Consider the following 21,592-nt stretch of genomic DNA (forward strand, 5'->3'; position numbering starts at 1 on the left):
CAGATGGCCAGGAGGGGGATGCAACAGTCCAGGAAGCACAGGGCCTTGACCCTACCTCCCACCTCTGATGCCCATAAGTGTGGGCAGAAGAGGGGACATGGTATCCCCACAGGAGAACCGAGTTCCACCGTAGGGAAGACAGAACCAGCCTGCAGTGAGGAGCTGGATCCATCAGAGAATGTGATGGTCATGGAATAAGGGTTCGCAAGGGTGATGGTTCAATAAGTGTTTATTGAGCAGCCAATCTGCCAGGTCTTGGGATAGCCAGTCCCTGTGCTCATGGGCTTAGATCCTGGCAGAGGCCCCGTGGAAAGGCTTGGGGTGGGGATCAGGGCATGGAAGGCTGTGCTATTTGCCAGGGACTCAGAACACAGGAGGGTGCAGGGGTGACAAAAGTTTCTTTCTTGGGCAGAGTCCTGGAATGGTGGCTTGAGTCTCAGCCATGCCTTAGCCTTCCCCTCTCAGCCAGAGAAGATCCATGTCTCCCTGCCCAGAGGTCCATGCGTAGCCATTCATTCACTGATTCATTCCTTTACCAAGAATTAATGAATGCGTACTCTGTGCAGGGCCTGAAAGCATGGGCTAGAGGAGGCAGCTCAGGGGCCGGGCAGGGGTGTTGGCTGCAAGGTTATAAGAGAAGGGTAGCACTCTCAGAGGCCTGCTTGACGGGCCCCTGGGACTGGGCTGATGGGGGGCCTTTCTGGGGGACAGGGTGGTGGGAATGTAATTGGAGAGGCTTCCAGAGGCACTTGGACTTGAGAAGCCTCCATGGAGCCTCTGACAGAATCCCCAGGGGAAACACCTGCTCCAAGAGTCTGGGCTCTGCCTCCCCCTGCCCCCACCATGGAAGAGTTATCAAGCTGAGAATTCATGCAGGAGAGGGGGAGGGAAAAAAAGTGGTTGAGCCACTGGGATAAATGGGAGGAGCCCCGGAGGGAGCGGCTGCGGGATCGCACAGTCCCTCGTATCCGGCAGGGTAGGCTGATGCCCCTTTGCAGCTGGGCAGGATGTTCCTGGGCATTAGCAAGATGGTTGAGGGGCCCTGTGGTGGCAGGAGTGCTGGCTTGGACCACATGGGGAGACCAAGCCCGAGTAGGGACCCGATGCAATCGAGGGTGCAAGCGGAGGGCGTGGCGAAGGCGGATGGCTCTCTGTGCTCTGTACAACAGGTAGCGGATCCCACGGTGGACGGCAGGGTGCTCCTGGTGATCAGGAGGCTGGCTGTGAGGCTCAGCATCGGGGACGGCAGCCTGCTCAGCGGGCTGGTGGGGAGGCCAAGCTGGGGGGTGGTGTGTGCCACGGGGCAGGCTGGAGGCTCCTTGTGCTCTCAGCAGAGACTGGGCTGGCGAGGAGTGGGCTGGCGAGGACTGTGGCTCGGCGGTCTCCATGGGCTCCGTGCACTTTCCAATACAGAACCTCAGACTGAGGGCTGGAAGAGACCTCAGGGGCCACCCAGTCCAACCTTTCACTCTATTCAGATCCCATTTTCCCCTGGACAGGTGATGGCCCAGCCTCTAGTAATAAACCTCTAGGGACAGAAGGGTCGCTACCCATGAGGCCACCTGTTTCATTGTGGAATGGATTTACAGTTCTTTCTTACATGGATGGAGTCAAACCTCACTTGTTTGGCCCCTGAACAGCTGCCCTGTAGCGTCACACCCCTTCACTGGCCCCCACTGGCTGCAATAAACCAAGGAATGGATTCTTGTCCAGCCCTCCTCACTGAGGACTTAGAGGACAGTAAATGCATAAGGAAGCTCCAGACAAAGGCCTTGGACATTCCAGAAAAGAGACAGGGCTCTGGACATATGCTATCAGCATTTCAGAAGAGTATATATGGCTACCGAAGGCTCCTGCCCTGGTGTAGTAGGAGGGCTAGGGTGGTCCAGGCATGCAGCTAACATTTGCAGACTGTCCTCAGCACAGCTTGGGACTCAATGCCTCATTGGAAAATTCCCCAGGCGCAAGGCAAGTCTGAGAGTTACCTGCTGTGGCTGTGCCCCCTGGGACCTGAAATGGGGGAAGGCAAGAGTCCTGGGCTGAACTTCTGGGCCACTCACCGAGTTTTCGGCATCTGAGTCTTCCGAGCTGCTGATCACCACAATGCGCTCCTCTGAAACGGGGAAGCGGAGATGCATTATGAACTGCCCAGGACACACGCTGGGAGGGGTGTGGGTGTGCACCTACTGGAATCCTCGCAGGCCAGTGGACTGGGGGCAACGGATGCCCTGCAGGAGGATGGGAATAGTCACTGTGTGCCAATGTGACTGTTTCACATTTGGATTTGTGTAATTCACAAATGGGTTTCCATAATTTCTTGCTGTGCCTTATCTATGAATATTCAATTATTTGCCCAGAATTCAGAATTTGCCCCCTGTACAGGAGGCCTGACAACCACTACCTGGTCTGGAACCTTCTGCAATCCTAAAGAAGCAAACTGTTTGTCCCCATTCGCAGCTCCATGAGCTGGGATGTCTAGAGTTAAAATATGCTTCATTTAGTGAATCAAAACCCATCGATTACCAATAGCATTTGTGGGTAAGGAATGTCAGTGAGTGCTCAGTGTGTGACCAGGGCTGGGGCTCAGTCAGAATGAAGAACAAAGCTGTACTCTGGGTTAAGCAGATCCAAGAAGAACTCTCTTGTTCCAGATTTCTCTGGGTTGACCTCAACTCCTGCCCAACTGACTACCTGCCTGGCAGTGTTCATAGAAGGTAACTCTGACAAATGAGATACCTAGGTAGGTGGCCTTTGTAGAAACACTTGGGGAAATGATGGGTGTAGACTGAGAGAGCAGAGTTAAGGTCACGGGGAGTCCAGTTTCCTGTGATGGTATGCCCAAGTCCTCTCTGGGAGTATGCTAGGCATCTGCCAAAACTTCTTGTGGAGACCTGCCCTGTGCAAAGGCACAGTACTGGGCACTGTCAGATTAGTGTTTGGGAGAAAGGACTCATAGAACTGTGCATTTTAGCCTGTCAGGCTCCCCACACCTTAATCATGGCAAAACACATGGTAAACCATATACACTCTCACCCCCAGGCACACTGTGAACTTTGCCTATCTTATTCAGTGGGAATAAGGGACTCCTGTTGGCTTTGTGCTTTCTGGATTGGGCCAAAATACAGAAGAGGGGCCCCACCCAGACCCTGGCAGGCAGCACACAGGCCACTGCCCTACCCACCTCCCTACCTGCCTCCCCGGCGCCACTGGCCACGTGGTTGCTGTTGGGCAGGAAGACCTCACTTCCTATGACGGGGCTCCTGGGGTTAGGTGGCCCATCCAGGTGGGGTGGTGAGACTGCCTTGGAGGTGCTGGGCCTGGGCTGCTCCGGGGAGCTCCGAGCCAACCTTGCCTCCTTCCCCTCCTCAGACTCCATCTTGATGACCTTTCTGGGGCACTGGGTCTGGCTGCACTTCCTCTTCTGGGCTGTGGTTGTATTGGAGACATCCTGCACAGAGGGAGTCACAGAGCCAGGTCAGATGCCTCCAGGGGTTGGTGGGCAGAGCCTGCCCTGAGTGCCAGGGGCTTGTGACCACCCTTTTGCTTCTGCTGTCCCCTCTCCTCTGCTCTCAACCATGCAGATCACGTCTCTCTTCAGACAGGAAGTCTTCCCAAACTGGTACTGTCTGCTGTCCACCAGTCTCTGCTGGCCTCTGACAGCCCTGGTGCCCTGGGTGTCTCAGCACCCCTGCTGGGCTGGGAGTGGGCCATGCTTTTGGGGAGCTCCCTGACCATGCAGCCAAGAACAGGGGAGAGCACAGAGAAGGCGCTGAGCAACATCTTTCCCACGAAGAGCTGATCTGATGAAGGCCTGGATTCCCACCCCAGTGCCAGCTCGCTTTCCTGATGGAATCGAGGCCTTCAGGAGGGGAGGCCAGGGCTGGGGAGAACCTTACCTCTCCGTAGGAAGGGCCTTTGATGGAGAAGGCGTACACTGGCACAGGGTGTGCCCCGGGCACTGACTGTACCACAGCCATAGGCTGGGCTTCAGCCAGCCCCAAGGCCTGAGCCTGGGCCTTCACTCTCTCTGCCTCCTCGGGCTGCAAAGTTGGGAAAATCAAGTCAGAAATGACTAGGCAGTAGCCCCAGGGCCAGGTACCCCAGACCTGTGGTTGGCCCAATCCCTGGGGCCTCACCAAGTCACAGGTCCAGGTTCCCTGACTCACAGCTCCGAGCTCACTGGGGACAAGAAGTCCTCCAAACTCTCCATCACATCACTTCCTTTTTTAAAAAGTTTTTTTTTTTTTGTAGAGACAGGCTCTCACTATGTTGCCCAGGCTGGTCTTGAACTCCTGGACTTGAGCAATTCTCCTGTTTCGGCCTCCCAGAGTGCTGGGATGAGCTGGGATGAGCCACCACGCCTGTCATCACCTCCTTCTGACTCTGAGTTACTGGTGCCCAGGGACCACTTTGGTTCTTGTGTGTCCTAAGGGGGCTGGAAGATACCCCAGGAATCACAGTGCCTGACGCAGGACATGCTCAATAATTAGCCCAACTTATACACACACCTCCAGGGACAAAGTGCTCACTACTGGCGAAAGCAGCTCCTGTAACAATGAGAAAATCCTCCCATTGAGCTGAAACTGGCCTCCCTGGGACCTTGCCTCTGCCCTCTCAACCTTAATTCTACCTGGGTCAGCTACTGCACGAGTTGGGTGAATTGCTTAAAACTCCTCAGGCCTCAGTCCCCCTCTATAAAATGGGAGTAATAACATCTACCTTATATGGTAATGTGGATGAAATGTGTTAATACAAGTAAAATATAAAATACCTGGCACTTAGAAAATGTCGTTGATGATAAATATTGTTCTTATTACTACTCTGTGCCAGGCACAGTGCTAAGTACTTCATGTATCTATCTCAAAATTAAATAGAGGCAGTTTCTTAAAAGACTAAATGTAGAATTACCATATGACCTAGCAATTCTACCCCAGGTGTGCACCCAAAAGAAGGGAAAACAGATGGTTAAACAAAAGTTTGCACATGAAGGTTCAGAGCAGCACTATTCACAATAGCCAAAAGGTAAAACAAACTAAATGTGCATCAACTGATGAGTGAATAAACAAAATGTGGTACAGCCACGTGATGGAATATTATTAAGCCATAAAAAGGAATGGAGGACTGAGATGTACAACATGGATGAGCCCTGAACGTATTACATTAAATGAAAGAAGCCAAGCTGGATGTGGTGGTGCACACCTGTAGTCCCAGCTACTTGGGAGGCTGAGGCACAAGAATCGCTTGAGACCGGAGGCAGACACTGCAGTGAGCCAAGATTGTGTCACTGCACTCCAGCCTGGGGCACAGAGTGAGACTCCGTCTCAAACAATAATAATAATGATTAATTAATTTTAAAAAAAAGAAGCCAGACGCAAAACACACATTGTATAATCCTATTTACATGCAATGCTCAGAATGGTTAAATCCATAGACACAGAAAGCAGATTGGTGGTTGCCAGGAAATGGGGGAGGGGGAAATGGGACTGCTTCATGGGTAAGGGGTTTCCTCTTGGGGGGATAAAAATATTCGGGGGCTAGATAGGTGGCAATGGCTGTGCAAGATTATGAAAGTACAGCAGGCTGAGGTGAGACAATCGCCTCAGTCTCCCACCTAGGCAACATAGCGAGACCTCATCTCTGAAAATTAAAAAGAAAAAAATTTAATCATTTGAGTTGGAGCTGCAAAGAAAAAAAAATTTAAAAATTTAAAAAATATTATGAATGTAATAAATACCACTAAATTGCACACTTTAAGAGTTAAAATGGTGAATTTTATATGAATTTTATTGCCATAAAAATTATAGTTAAAAAAAAAAGTAGGTACCATACTATGATTATTGCCAGTCTTCAGAGAAGGAAGCGGAGGCAGAGAGAGGTGAAGTGATTTCCCAAGGTCACATACCTCAGGACCCCTGGCCTGGCCTGAATCCAGTGTTTTTTTTTTTTGTTTGTTTGTTTGTTTGTTTGTTTTGAGACAGTCTTGCTCTGTTTCCAGGATGGAGTGCAGTGGCGCGATCTTGGCTCACTGCAACCTCCGCTTTCTGGGTTCAAACGATTCTCCTGCCTCAGCCTCCCAAGTAGCTAGGATTACAGGCACACACCCCCACACCCAGCTAATTTTGTATTTTAGTAGAGACGGGATTTCACCATGTTGGCCAGGCTGGTCTTGAACTCCTAACTTCAGGTGATCTGCCCACCTCGGCCTCCCAAAGTGCTGGGATTACAGGCATGAGCCACTGCACCCGGCCAAATCCAGTGTCTTGAAATGGAGGCCTCTTCCTGCCCCAGCGTGCTCTTCATTTTCTTTACTTGCTGAGTCTTTTACATCCTTCCCCACCATCTTTCTCTCTTATGTGAACTTTAAACGTCCACTGGACCAATTGTTGAAAATGAGTGAGTGGCAGGGATATGCCTTCCTCACGGGGACAAGCTCTGTCCCTCTCATGTGGGCCTTCTGAGAACCACCCAGGCAAGCTGGGGCTGGGCGAGGAGGCTCCCCACAGAGGCTGCTGGGTGTGTAAGATAAGGCAGGGATGGCCCCAGCACAGTGCTGGCTCCTGGGTGTGCCAGGTACCAGAACCCCACGGTGGGTCCTTCTCTTGGGCTCCACACCATTGGCCATGATGGATTGACCTCCTTCCCTCCTCCCTTCCTTCCTTCCTTTTTCTCCACATCTTTAAAAAGAAGGAGGAGGATCTCTGCAGATTAGAGAGTGTGAGTCTGTCTGGGGAAGGAGAGAGAACAGATGATCTCCCAGGATCTGTCTCTGCCAGGCCTCTAGGAAAGTCTAGTCACTCTTAAGGCCAGTGGTTTTCAAACTGCAGCTTGTGACTCATTAGTGGATCCAACCATGAAAGCAATTTAGTGGGTCATGACCAACATTATTATATCAAAAATAATAGTATAGAATAGAAATATTATCAGAGTATATCCCATGTAACAATCATAATTTATTTTGTAAAACTTTTTTTTTTTTTTTTTTTTTTTTTGAGGCAGAGTCTCGCTCTTGTTGCCCACGCTGGAGTGTAGTGGCGTAATCTTGGCTCACTGCAACCTCCGCCTCCCAGGTTCAAATGATTCTCCTGCCTCAGCCTCCTGAGTAGCTGGGATTACAGGTGCCCACCACCAAGCCCAGCTAAGGTTTATATTTTTAGAAGAGACTAGGTTTCATCATGTTGGCCAGGCTGGTCTTGAACTCCTGACCTCAGGTGATCCACTTGCCTCTGCCTCCCAAAGTGCTGGGATTACAGGCGTGAGCCACTGCGCCCAGCCTATTTTATAAAACTTCTCCTTTAGCTACAGTATGTGTGTGCATATGTATACACTATAAGTTAAGATGTAAAATATATACATTTTTAATAGAGGATAATGGTCAAAAAAGAGTTTAACCCACCTCATACACATTAGAATGACTATTATTTAAGAAAAAAAGAGAGAGAGACAATATAACAAATGTTGGTGAGGCTGCATTCTCTCCAGTCAAAACTTTTATACAGTGCTGGTGGAAATGTCAAATTGTGCAATAAAAAATGGAAAACAACATGGTGATTCCTCAAAAAAAATTAAAAATAGAATTACCATATGATCCAGTGATTCCACTTCTGAGTAAACATGCAAAATAATTGAAAGCAAGGTCTCAAGGAGATATTTGTACACCGTGTTCACAGTAGTATATTCACAATAGCCAAAAAATGGAAAAAGCCAAGTGTCCATCAACAGACGAATGGATCAACAAAATGTGGCATATACACATTATGGGATATTATTATTCAGCTTTAACAAGAAAGGAAATTCTGACACATGCTACATGGATAAACCTTGAGAACACTGTGCTAAGTGAAATTGGCCAGTCACAAAAGGACAAATACTGTGTGATTCCACTTATAGGAGGTACCTAGAGTAGTGAAAATCATAGAGACAGAAAGTAGACAAGGGTCACCAGGGCTGAGGGGAGGCAGCATGGGGAGTGACTGTTTTACGGGGACAGAATTCCAGCTTGGGAAGATAAAAATCGTTCTGGAACGGGTGGTGGCGATGGGTGCACAGCAGTGTGAATGTACTCAATGCTACAGAACTGTACACTCAGTATACACTGAACTGAACATTTTGAAATGGTTAAGATGAAGTATTTTACGTTATGTGCATTTTACCAAAATTAAACATTTTTTTTTTTCAAAAAGGAGTTTAAAAGGTCCTGCTCTACCATTCTGTGTCTGGCTCTGCAAACTGCTGGTATGTAAAAGACCCTCTTTCCAGACAAGTCACAAACTCCCCAAAGGCTGGGCTGGCCACCTCTCTGCCTCTGTCCCAACCTCCCTGACACACCCTCCATCCACATTAATAAAACAGGGAACGCACCAGAGGGCTCAGTAGAGAAAAACACATCATAATGACGGATTTATAATTTGTATAGCTTTAAATAATAAATTTATTTTTTTCCATTAAAGTGTTATAACATGATTACAAAAAGCCTATGAGAAACAGAGGAGGGAAAATATCCAAGCTGCTGCCGCCCCACCCAAACAATCCTAGTGAAGCCTGTTGAGTTTTCTCTTCATCTCTTCCAGGCATATAGTTGCAATGAAAGTAAACAAACCAGCAGTTTCAAGAGGGAGGAGCGCTGGAGCTAGATGCCCAACTCCCGCCTTCTAAGGCAGAAACATGGACCCAAGAGCTGCTTCTCTCCTGGCACAGCTGATGGAGCACTTTCCCTTAGGACAGCCGTCTGTGCCTGCCTCACCTGTCCTTGCACTCACACTGTGTTCCCCACTTTCTTCCCTCAGCTCCACTGCCATCCCCAGGCAAGGACTGAAGCCAGAGGCTTTGCAAAAAGAGCAACCCTCTAATAGTCCAAGTTCAAACTGCTTCCTAGCTGATACTGACAGACCACGTCTATTCTGATTTTATCAAGACAAAGACCCAAAATACCTAGACCTTCACACAAGACAGTGCAGGCTCTTTTGCTGTTCATTCACCAATGACTAGCACCTGGAAGACAGCTGAGTCTGTGGACCAAGGGCACTTCCCCATTATTATTTTGATTTTATTTGTTTGTTTTTTGAAACAGGCTCTCACTCTGTCACTCAGGCTACAATGCAGTGGTGTGATCACAGCTCACTGCAACCTCAAACTCCCAGGCTCAGGTGATCCTCTCACCTCAGTCTCCTGAGTACCTGGGATTATAGGCACATGCCACCACAACTGGCTGATTTTTACACTTTTTGTAGAAACAAGGTCTCACCACGTTGCCAAGGCTGGTCTCAAATTCCTGGGCTCAAGCAATCTGCCCGCCTTAGTGTCCCAAGGTTCTGGGTTTACAGGTGTGAGCCACCATACCCAGCCTTATTATTTTATATTACTTATTTACGAACATCATCCATTGTAGCATTGTTTGTAATAGCAAAACAACCTAAATATGCAGCAACAAGGAACTGGCTAAATAAAGCCTGCCATATCCATTTAATGGTCCATTATGCAGCTGCAAAAAGGTATCAGGAAGCTCTCTACCTATTGATAGGATAAGAATTCTGGTACGATGCCGTGTGTATATGGTATTATGCTACCTTTGTGAAGCACAGAATGCAAAAGGCAAATATCTATAATAATATTTGCTTGTAATTACATAAATTCTGGAAGGATATATAAGAAATTAAAAAAGAGGCGGGGCATGGTGGCTCATCCCTGTAATCCTAGCACTTTTGGGAGGCTGAGGTGGGTAGATCACTTGAGGCCAGAAATTTGAGACTATGCTGGCTAACATAGCAAAACTCCATCTCCCCTAAAAATGCAAAAAATTAGCTGGGTGTGGTAGTGCACACCTATAATCCCAGCTACTCAGGAGGCTGAGGCATGAGAATGGCTTGTACCCAGGAGGCAGAGGTTGCAGTGAGCCGAGATTGTGTCACTGCACTCCAGCCTGACAGTGACAGAGCAAGACTGTATCAAAATAAATTTTTAAAAGATAGTTATATGGGCATAAGAACTGGGGGCTGAAGTGGGAGTAAGACACTATTGATCACTTTCTATGTTTTATTTCTAACTATGTGATTGTATTATGTGTATATATATTTAAAAAGAAAAGTCCTCATTTTATTTTGAGGTTGTGTATATAGGAATGCAGTACCCAAGGCAGTTAAGAGTCAGCTTTTAGGCCGGGCGTGGTGGCTCACGCCTGTTATCCCAGCACTTTGGGAGACTGAGGCAGGCAGATCATGAGGTCAGGAGTTCAAGACCAGCCTGGCCAATATGATGAAATCCCATCTCTACTAAAAAATACAAAAATTAGCCGGGTGTAGTGGTGCGCGCCTGTAGTCCCAGCTACTAGGGAGGCTGAGGCAGGAGAATGGCTTGAACCCCGGAAACAGAGGTTGTAGTGAGCCGCGATTGTGCCACCACACTCCAGCCTGAACAACAGAGCGAGACTTCATCCAAAAAACAAACAAACAAAAACAGAGTCAGCTTTTAATCTTGCCCCTAACTTGCTGTGTGTAGCCTTAGGTAAGTCACATCCTCTTTCTGGGCCTTAGCTTCATCCTCTGTTAATAAAAAAAGGGGGTTAGACTCCATGCTCTTGCCTGGCTCTAAAACTCTGAGACTCTTAAGTCCTGTCTCTTCCAGGAAGCCTCTCCTGATTGCCTCAACCTACAGCACTCTCTCTCTTCTATGGGTCATGCCATGGCAAAAGCTAGGCCCCTACCCACCACCAGAAGACCTGCTGTCCATGAAGGACTGGCCACTCCTGGGGCCAGACCCTTGATAGGCTAGGCGCACACAAACCTGAGTGACCAGGCTGGGGAAGAGACCAGACGCCAGGTCCAGGAAGAAACCGAGGATGCTTATTCTGGTGGAGAGGAGCCACACTTGTGAGTGCCAAAGGGGGCAAGTCAAAGGGACACCACTGCATTTCCACCCAGAGAAGCACTTTCTAAGTCAGAGCAGTCCAGAGCTGGGAGCAGCTGCCTTTAGAATGAGTAAGCTTCCTGTCCCTGGAGATGTGTACATGAAAGCTGGACAGCCATGGCTCAGGGATGCTGCAGAGGGAATGCCAGCATTAGATGGGACATGGATACATTCCAACCCTGAGACACTCTGGTTTGTTACATGTATGGTGGCCCTGGAATCATACCAGCAGAACCTGGGCAACTGGGATCCAGATCTGACTCCTGGCTTCATTTCCCATTCCTTTCCAAGAACCACCTGTGGGGAACAGCGGGGGAAGGCCCACCTACGCTGACTCCAAGAGAAGGCTCACACATTGGGGATAGGGTGCAGGAGGGGAGAGGACATCTGCCACATCCCTTAGGGCCGCTGACCCTATATCTAACCATACATCTGACAACCATAGTTTCTCATGGCTGGAAGGCACCCATATGCCATCTAATACTGGAATTCCCTCTGCAGCAGCCCTGATCTGTGGCTGCCCGTCTACCCCACATCTAACCCCCACTGAACCTGGCTCATGGACCATCAAGAGTAACTTCGGCATTTAGGAGCCTAGAGTCAGTCAGGTAGCCAGCCAACCCTTCCTTAAATGTCTTCCTTTACTTCCTCTCACTGAAATTTCCAGTCCAGCCACTTGCTGTCCCTCACTCAGACACTCTCCCTGCACACACAGGGACAGCAGGACTCACAACCTGCCTGACCTGCTGGGCCCCACCGCCTCCCCTTCAGACCTCAAACCCATCTCACCAAGTCAACGTCAGTGGGATCCCTGGGAGTGCTGGCAGCCTCTGGGCTGGCTTTCTTGGATACAGCTGCATCTGTAGAACACAGAGAAGGTCACAGGCAGGTCAAGGAAATGCTGATAAGGGACATCCTGACCTGGGACAGTGATAGACAGGAGGTCCCTGTTGCTTTTCCTGGTTACCCATTTTCTAGGGCATCCCACAGCACTGGACAACTCCCTGGAGGGGCAGCTGGAAGGAGAGCTCTCTCGAATTCAGTGGGCAGGAACCCAGCCAGAAGGGAAAGAGAGGTGGCATTAGAGTGCTTGCTTTTGGCTCCAAACTCCAAGTGCACCTCTCTCCATCTCTGAGCTACCAGCAAGGCTAAGTGTGTGCAATCATAAAGCCATCATTCCCAGCTCACTGACTCTCTGCATATAGTGAGAGCTCCATGATCTTCCTTATCTGCAGGCTGGTTTTTATTAAATCTAAATCTCTTATGCTTCAGAATAAAATAACTCTTCTCTCTGCTACTGCCCAGTTATAACACCTAAGACAAGCTATGTAAACTCTGTGGGGTCACTTCCTTAATATGGGTAACACTCACTGCCTAGTTGGAGAAGGCACAGGTCCAGGCCCTCTAAGATTATCCTTTATGATCCATGTCCAGCTCCAGGAGAAGTAAGTAAGCTCTCTGTTACTGGCACATACCCAGGTGCCTTCAGATTCCGTAGCCTCCCTCCCCTTTCCCAGTAAGGGCATCCTATACCAGCTGCTCAGAGCTCACATTCCAGCTTAGAGATTTAGTCAAAGAGTCCTGGAGACCCTCTTGTGCACTCCCCCGACCCCTTACTTTGAAAGCCCCCTTGTTCCAGCTAATACACAGCTGCCACATCTCCTGGATTTGGATTGCAGAGCTGAGCACTGTCTCATTCTCCAGCTATGTGATGTGGCTCTGGCTCCTTGAGATCAGAAACTGGTCTGTGTCTCCTTACCTCTCAAGTGCCCAACACTAGGCAGGGCGTGCAAAGGTTGTCGGACAGCAGGTCATCCTAGAGACAAGAGGTCTCCTCCACTGGGCCACTGTACGGTTTTGGGTAAGCATCCAATCATCCCCCGGAGGTTTTCTTAGCCCCCTTCTACCCTAACCCCAGGTCCCAATTGACTTCTCTGTTCCGAGACACTGGTGGCTTAAGAGAACCTCCTGAAGCGGTTGGTCCCTCTGGAGCCAAAATGATACTGGGTCTGATTCTCAGCTTTGCAGTTTTTCGTTCCCCATGAGTCATCGCTAGGTCAATCTATAGAGTCTTGTAAATTAGTAAAACGTGTCCCCTCTGGGTGGCTGCAGCCCTTTGTCAGGGCCTTATCTCCCCCTTATCCTGTGCCCTGGAACCTAAGATCTTACCAAATCCCAAAGACTGAATAAAAACCCAGTTTCCTTTTCTGTCAAATGGAGATGATCTCTTCTGACTCGCCTTCCCTAGGGTGCAGCAGAGGCACAGGCCGCCCAGGAAGATGGCTTGCGTGCTTACCTGTCCCCTGGGTGATGCAAGAGCTGAGGTCCTGCAGGCGCGCCTTGAACTCGTCGAAACCGTCGGTGCGCACAGCGGCTTGCAGGCTCTGGGGTTCCTCCTGGCGCAAGCGGCAGAGCGCCTGGCGCAGGAAACTGTGCATGTCCAGCACCTCCTGGTCCGAGGCGTAGCTCTTCATCCTCTGCACCAGCGCGCTGCCCGTGCGGATGCGCTGCAGCACAGCGTCCAGGCTGCCCAGCCGACTGGCCATCTCCTCGTAGTCGCGCTGGTACCGCGCGTCCACTGCCTCCAGCAGCTCGCGCTCCTGCGCCCGCAAGTGAGCTACCACCTGGCGCACGCGCGCGCGGATCAGCCCCTCGGTCTCGGCGCGCGCGCGGCCCAGCTGGCCGACAGCCGCGTGCATCTGCGCGTGCACCGCGCCAAAGGCACTATCCTGCTCCTGCAGCGCCTGCGTCATGGCGTCCAGCTCCTCCTGTCGCTGCTGGATCTCTGCGCTGATGTCGCACTTGAGCTCACTGTGGCCGCTATCAAGGAGAGCGCACGAGCAGCACAGCGGCTTGGAACAGCCTCGGCAGTAGATGCTGTGGACACACAAGGTTGGCCTGGGTTAGGACTCTCCTGACTTTTTCCTCTTAAAACGTTCGTTATTAAATTTCTTTTCCAAAATTACCAGACTTTGAATCACGGCATGTTTCTAGGTTTCTGCTTTTCCCAATTCATTGTTTGTGGTTATGGTGATAGTATCCAAACCAATAACACAGAAAAAGTTACTACAGTAACAATTTCAACATCCGGAAAACAATACAAAGATACACGAAACGACAATCATCTCTTTCCACCACTTCTGAATTTCCCTTCCTCACTGAGGAAGCACCAGTTAAGCATTGTGGGGTGCACCCTTCCACACCTCTCTCCAGTAAAACCGCTTTACACAAATGCCAGACTGGGCTGCTGCTTGCAGGATGGTACAGACTTGACACATGTCAGCCATGCCACTTAACGTTTGCGAGAGCCCCTTGGATGAGAATTATTGTTATGCATATTTCCCAGAGGAAGAAACAGAACATGTTAAATGATTGACCTGGATGTCTACAATTTTGGGGGTTGATGTTTGTTAAAAAAAAAAAGAAAGAAAGAAAGAAAGGAAAGAAAGGAAAGAAAGGAAGAAAGAAAGAAAGAAAGAAAAGAAAGAAAAGAAAGAAAAGAAAGAAAAGAAAGAAAGAAAAGAAAGAAAGAAAAGAAAGAAAGAAAAGAAAGAAAAGAAAGAAAAGAAAGAAAAGAAAAGAAAGAAAAGAAAGAAATCGGCCGGGCGCGGTGGCTCACGCCTGTAATCCCAGCACGTTGGGAGGCCAAGGCAGGCGGATTACCTGAGGTCGGGAGTTCGAGACCAGCCTGACCAACACAGAGAAACCCCGTCTCTATTAAAAATACAAAATTAGGCGGGTGTGTTGCCACATGCCTGTAATCCCAGCTACTTGGGAGGCTGAGGCAGGACAATTGCTTGAACCCGGGAGAGGGAGGTTGTGGTGAGCTGAGATGGTGCCATTGCACTCCAGCCTGGGCAACAAGAGCGAAACTCCGCCTCAAAAAAAAAAAAAAAGAAAGAAAGAAAGAAAGAAAGAAAGAAAGAAATCAACTCATATAATTACTTTGTAACTTCCTCCTCTTAACAAACTTTCACTCAGAGCATTCCTCTAGGTGCATAGGCACAGATCTGATGTATTCTCTTTAATAGCTCTGGTATATCCCAGATGGGCCACAATTGATTCAATCACTTGTTTTGCTGGCATTCAGGTAATTTCCTGTTTGTGCATTTTCTTTCTTTCCTTTTCCTTTGCTTTTTTTCTTTTGGTGCCAATATGGACAACACTTTAGTAATATCCAAGTTATATAGTCTAAACATGGATGTTTTTGTTCCTATGAAATAGATTATAAATATAGGCTTGCTAGATCAAAGTGTTTGTATTTTAATATTTTATTTGGTTAATTTTTTTTTTTTTGTTTTGAGACGGAGTTTCACTCTTGCACTCAGCCCAAGCTGGAGTGCAATGGCGCCATCTTGGCTCACCACAACCTCGGTCTCCTGGGTTCAAGCGATTCTCCTGCCTCAGCCTCCCGAGTAGCTGGGATTACAGGCATGCACCACCACCCCGGCTAATTTTGTATTTTTAGTAGAGATGAGGTGTCTCCATGTTGGTCAGGCTGGTCTCGAACTCCCGATCTCAGGTGATCTATCCGCCTCCGCCTCACAAAGTGTTGGGATTACAGGCGTGAGCCACCACTCCTGGCCTGGTTAATATATTTTAGCTAGCATATACTTCCATAGCATTTATTGTGTATCAGACACTATTGTAAGTGTTGGCAAATATCAACTCATTCAATCCTCCTGACAATCCAATGGAATAGATAACATTATTATCCCCATTTTAAGGATGAGAAAACTGGTGCAAGAGGCAAAATAATTTGTTCAAGGTCACACGTAGTAAGTGGTAGAGTCTAGATGCAAACTCTAGTAGGCAGAATAGTGGCCTCTAAAGATGTCCACGTGCAAATTCCTGAGACCTGTGAATATGTCACCTTACTATGGCAAAAGGGTCTTTGCAGGTGTTATTCAATTAAGGACTTCGAGATAAAGAGATTATTCTAGATTATCTGGGTGGATTCAATGTAATCACGTGAATCCTTAAAAAGGAAAGGGCAGGGAGGCAGGAGAATGAGAGGAGATGTGATGAATGCAGAGGTGGGAGTGTTGTGATATAGCTGGCTTTGAAGACAGAAAGGGGGCATGCACCAAGGAATGTGGGCAGCCTCTAAAAGCTGGGAAAGGCAAGAAAACATTCTGCCTGAGAGCCTCCCAAAGGAGCAAAGCCTGCTGACACCTTCATATACCTCAGTGAGACCTGTTTCAGACTTCTAACCTCCAGAACCGTAAGAGAATACATTTACATTGTTTTAAGCCCCTAAATTTGTGGTAATTTGTTACAGCAGCAAAAAAAAAATATAAAAACCCAGCCAGGCGCGGTGGGGTGGCTCAAGGCTATAATCCCAGCACTTTGGGAGGCCGAGATGGGCGGGATCACGAGTAGGAGATCGATGACCATCCTGGCTTAACACGGTGAAACCCCGTCTCTACTTAAAAAAAAAAAGTACAAAAAAACTAGCCGGGCAGAGTGAAGCGGGTGGGCCTGTAGTCCAGCTACTCGGAGCTAGGCAGGAGAATGGCGTTAAGCCGGGAGGCGGGAGCTTGTAGTGAGCTGAGATCCGGTGACTGCAACTCCAGTCTGGAGACAGAGCAGGCCTCCGTCTAAAAAAAAAAGAAAAAGAAAAAAAAAAAGAAAATATAAAAACCCAGGCAGTCCAGCTCAGAGTCCATGTTCTTAACCATTACAAGGCTGCTTCTTCAAATATTACCAGGGAAAATACTGTTACTTCCCCAGAAATATTGCTGTAATTTACCCTCACTGGCAGTGATAAGAATAAGTCTTGGTGGCCTGCGCCTGTAATCCCAGCTACTCGGGAGGCTGAGATGGGAAAACTGCTTGAACCCAAGAGGCGGAGGTTACAGTGAGCCAAAAATTGCACCACTGTACTCCAGTCTGGTCAAAAGAGCAAGACTCCATCAAAAAAAAAAAAAAAAAAAAAAAGAGGAATTAGTCAGCCCACCTGAGGCCAGAAGAAAGGGTCTCATCTGGGACCATGTTGCGATCAACTTCTTCTGGAACCAGCAACAGAGAGCCTACTAGCCAGCCAGACTGATACACAGTGTTCATCAATGCTACGCTTAATTAGAAATACTAAGCAATTATGAAAAGAACTAATAACTCTGAAGAAGGCAATTTGGCAATACCCATCAGAATTACAAATGCATTTATCCCAGCAATCCTCTTTCTATAGATCTGCTCCACAGCTCTATCTCCACACATAACAAGATGATATCCATACAATTTATTCACTGCAGCACAGTCCACAATAGCAAAGAATTAGAAGCCACCCACGTGTCCATTACAAGGCAATTAGTTACATAAATTATGATCCACCCATACAATGAATACTATGTAGCTATAAGCCATTGAGGAATCTATATACTGATAAGGAAAATTCTCCATGGAGAAATGAGGTTAATAATAGGAGTACTGGAAGGATTAAATGAGTTAATATATGGATAAAAGTTTGAAAAATGACTGGCATACAATGAGTGTTCAATAAATGCTAACTATTTGTATTACTATGATATATATTTTAAGTTAGAAATCAAGGTGCAGAAATGTGTGTATCAGATACTACCTTTTGTGTAAGAATGGGGAAAAATAAGAATATCTTCATATTTGATTGTATTTGAATAAATAAATCTTAAAAGGACACGCAAATTAATAAAAGTGGCCACGGGATGGGTGGAATGAGGGTAGAGTAAGACATATTCACTGTATACCTTTTTAGATTATGTTTGAGCCTTGTGAATGTATGAATGTATTCCTTTTTTTGAAATTAAAAAACAGAATACTAATAAATGTGGGCAATTCTATAGGGTACAGGAATAAAGGGAGGAGAATAAGAAACAGTTGTCATTTTCCCACTTTGGATCTTGGACCCTTGGGGAGAGGGGCTGTGTCTGATGTTGGATCCCTTTCCTTGGAGACAGGGCTCCAAGCCTGGAAGGGCACGCCTCAGGCAGCCTGGCTGGATAGAGAGCAAGACCTTCTGGATGGCCATCGCCTCCGCTGTGTCCTTTTTCTAAGCTTCTTTTGTCCTGAATGGGGTTTCCTTAGGGAGACTGGCCCCTGCTCCCACTCCACATGGAAATGGGTAGCAAGTGTCTGTGAGGTGGCCAGCCTGAATGAGACACCTGGGTCTAAAAGCCCCCAGCCCTCTGGTAAGACTGAGGTGCAGACCCTGAATCAAAGGGCTGCCACCCAGGGCCAGGAATAACCTTAGCCAGGCGGTTCCTTTACCTTCATTCATAGGACACTCACTGAGTACCTACTGTGTGCTTGGCATTTTGGAGGAGGCAGAGGTGAAGTGGGCAACTGCCCAGAAGGGCTCCATGACAAGAACCCAGACTTAACTGTATCTTCAGAAAGGCAAAATAATTATTTATTTGCTTCTGGAATACTCACAATAACGAGGAAAAACACCACTAACTTAATAAGAAATTGCTCACCAAAGTGGCTAGATTACATAATAATTAAGAAAGAAAAATAGCATAATTCTATCTTAGCAAAGCAAACGAAAAGAAATATGGGGGAAATTCCATCTTCCCATTCACAGCAGCTATTTTAAAAATTCTACAAAGCCATGGTTGTGTGCCTATAGTCCCAGCTACTAGGGAGGCTGAGGTGACAGGATTGCTTATACCCAGGAGTTCAAGACCAGCCTGGGCAACATAGCAAGAACCCTATCTCTAAAAAACTTGTTTTAATTTTAAAAGGTACAAAATACCTAGAAAATTACAAAACCTACTAAGAGATAAAGTCTAAAAAACAGAAGACTGTATCAAGGTCCCAAAAAGAGAGACTAAATATTATAAAATTATTAATTCTCCTTGAGTTAATAAACAGGTTTAAGGCAATTTAAATTATTTTTGAAACTTAACCGAAGTATTCTAAATTTCTTTTTTTTTTCTTTTTGAGACTGAGTCTCACTCTGTTGCCCAGGCTGGAGTGCAGTGGCACAATCTTGGCTCACTGCAACCTCTGCTTTCCGAGTTCAAGTGATTCTTGTGCCTCAGCCTCTCAAGTAGCTGAGACTACAGGTGTGAGCCACCATGCCTCGCTAATTTTTTTTTTTTTTTTTTTTTTTTTTTTTTTTGTTATTTTAGTAGAGACGGGGTTTCACCATGTTGGCCAGGCTGGTCTTGAACTCCTGATCTCAGGTGATCCACCCACCTCGGCCTCCCAAAGTGCCAGGATTACAGGCATAAGCCACCACGCCTGGCTAGGTTTCTAAATTTTGTATGAAGGAACAAACAGATAAAATAGCTAAGAAAAAAAAATTAATTTTATAGAGACAGAGTCTCAACATTTTGCCCAGGCTGGTCTCAAACTCCTAGGCTCAAGTGATTCTTCCACCTTGGCCCCCAAAGTGCTGGGATTTCAGATCTAAGCCACTATGACCAGCTGCTAAGAAATGTTTGAGGAATCAATGTAAGGAAGGGATAACACATTACAGAAATGCCATTATTAAGAGAATATGGTACTAGTTCAAGAGTCAAGAGAAGGATCAGTAGAACAGACCTGATAGGCCTGATGTAGTCCCTGGCATATAGAAATGTAGTATTTTATATAATGAAGAAAGCAACCCATCTTCTTCTCTTGTTTTTTGAGACAGAGTCTCACTGTGTCGCCCAGACTGGAGTGCAGTGGCGTGATCTCAGCTCATTGTAACTTCCACCTGCCAGGTTCAAGCGATTCTCCTGCCTCAGTCTCCTAAGCAGCTGGGACTACAGGTGTGCACCACCACACCTGGCTAATTTTTTTGTATTTTTAGTAGAGACAGGGTTTCACCATGCCGGCCAGGCTGGTCTTGAACTCCTGACCTCAGGTGATCTGCAAGCCCCTGCCTCCCAAAGTGCTGGGATCACAGACATGAGCCACCACGCCCAGCCAGCAGCCCAAACTGATGGACATTAAAGGGGTTTTCAACAATTGGAATCAGAGAAATTGGCTAGGGAGGAGGGTAGGGGGCAGGAATGAAATGAGAGCTTTGCTTCTTGTTTCATGTTCAGATACACTTCCAGTGAATCACAAAGTTAAATGTGTAAAATTACATCTCGAAGGAGAAAACATAGTGGACTATTTACTCTCACCATAGTAAAGACACTATAATTACTGAAAAAATGAAAGAAACCACACAATCAGTAGATGCCACTGCCTTAAAAATTCAAAACTAGGCCGGGCGCGGTGGCTCACACCTGTAATCCCAGCACTTTGGGAGGCCGAGGCGGGTGGATCACGAGGTTAGGAGATCGAGACCATCCTGGCTAACATGGTGAAATCCCGTCTCTACTAAAAATACAAAAAAATTAGCCGGACGTGATGGCGGGTGCCTGTAATCCCAGCTACTCAGGAGGCTGAGGCAGGAGAATGGCGTGAACCTGGGAGGCGGAGCTTGCAGTGAGCCGAGATGGCGTCACTGCACTCCAGCCTAGGTGACAGAGCAAGACTCCATCTCAAAAAAAAAAAAAAAAAATCAAAACTATATATTTTGAAAGATATTCATGACTATAAGAAAAGCAAGCTATACAACAGTAAGTGTTGTTCATTTTGTTTTAGATGATCACAGAGATAGCAAAAAGGAAAGGAAAAGATCTAGAGTGATAGTATCCTCTTTCTCTTGTCCCTCCTTTTTACCTATTTAGATTTTCCAAAAGTTTCTATAATCAATTCTAAGTAAAGGAGTTTGGACTTTAAATAGGAAGCAATGGGGAACACTCAAAGAACCTCCCATCTAGGTATTACAACAAAGCTCTCTCTCTTCTCTGGGATGTATTGTTTCATTTACCCCTTTATGACTCTTCAGTGCAATGACTCTACACTGTTAATTTTTTTTCAGAGACAGGGTCTTGCTATGTTGCCCAGGCTGGACTTGAATTCCTGGGCTCATGCAATCCTCTCACCTCAGCCTCCTAAGTAGTGTATTTTATTTCATTTTGTTTATTTATTTTTAAATTTATTTTAATTTATTTATTTTTTGAGACAGAATCTTGCTCTGTTACCAGGCTGGGGTGCAGTGGCGAGATCTCGGCTCATTGCAACCTCTGCCTCCTGGGTTCAAGCGATTCTCCTGCCTCAGCCTCCCAAGTAGCTGGGACTACAGGTGTGCACCACCACACTCAGCTAATTTTTATATTTTTAGTAGAGACGGGGTTTCACCAGGTGGGCCAGGATGGTCCCAATCTCTTGACCTCATAATCCGCCCACCAGGCACTTTGGGAGGCAGGAGCTAACACATACCACTCTTGGCATGGCAGTTTAGACATGGACAGCTTTAGGATGGGGAGACTGAAAACCCAGGAAACATGTTGAGGCTTCTATTAAAATATACTACTCAGCCAGGCACGGTGGCTCATGCCTGTAATCCTGGCAGTGTTCCCCTGGATCATGTCACTCATTCAATAGGTGGCGGGTACACTGCCACATGGGTTCCCTGTTTATCCTGCCATCTTTATGGTGGGGAATGGCACGACCATTCAACAGCCACTCCTGGATGCCTCCCTGTCCTCTATGGCTTCAATGATTTTTTTTTTTTCTTTTGAGACAGAGTCTCACTCTGCCACCCAGGCTAGAGTGCAGTGGCATGATCTCGGCTCACTGCAACCTCTGCCTTCTAGGTTCAAGCAATTCTCCTGCCTCAGCCTCCCAAGTAGCTGGGACTATAGGCGTCCGCTGCCACGCCCGGCTA

General features: G+C 47.3%; 1 protein-coding gene across 17 annotated transcripts in view; it reads right to left on the reverse strand.

Annotated features, from left to right (window-relative positions):
- PML (PML nuclear body scaffold) overlaps positions 1–21,592 on the reverse strand; it is a 52,253-nt gene that overhangs the window by 10,150 nt on the left and 20,511 nt on the right. For 3 of the 17 annotated variants that reach the window (XM_017865096.1, XM_017865104.1, XM_017865106.1), the window contains exons 3-7: positions 13,196–13,776; positions 11,689–11,759; positions 3,897–4,040; positions 3,190–3,448; positions 2,061–2,113 (exon numbers count right to left, since the gene is read on the reverse strand). In XM_017865096.1, coding sequence (XP_017720585.1) covers positions 2,061–2,113; positions 3,190–3,448; positions 3,897–4,040; positions 11,689–11,759; positions 13,196–13,776 — 1,108 coding nt within the window. Of the gene's footprint in view, positions 1–211; positions 1,441–1,985; positions 2,114–3,181; positions 3,449–3,896; positions 4,041–10,308; positions 11,031–11,688; positions 11,760–13,195; positions 13,777–21,592 lie in introns of those variants that run through there. The other 14 variants (XM_017865100.1, XM_017865103.1, XM_017865097.1 and 11 more) reach the window with 14 other exon arrangements.

Source organism: Rhinopithecus bieti, unplaced genomic scaffold, assembly GCF_001698545.2.
Source record: "Rhinopithecus bieti isolate Rb0 unplaced genomic scaffold, ASM169854v2 scaffold_79793, whole genome shotgun sequence".
NCBI classification, from domain to species: Eukaryota; Metazoa; Chordata; class Mammalia; order Primates; family Cercopithecidae; genus Rhinopithecus; species Rhinopithecus bieti.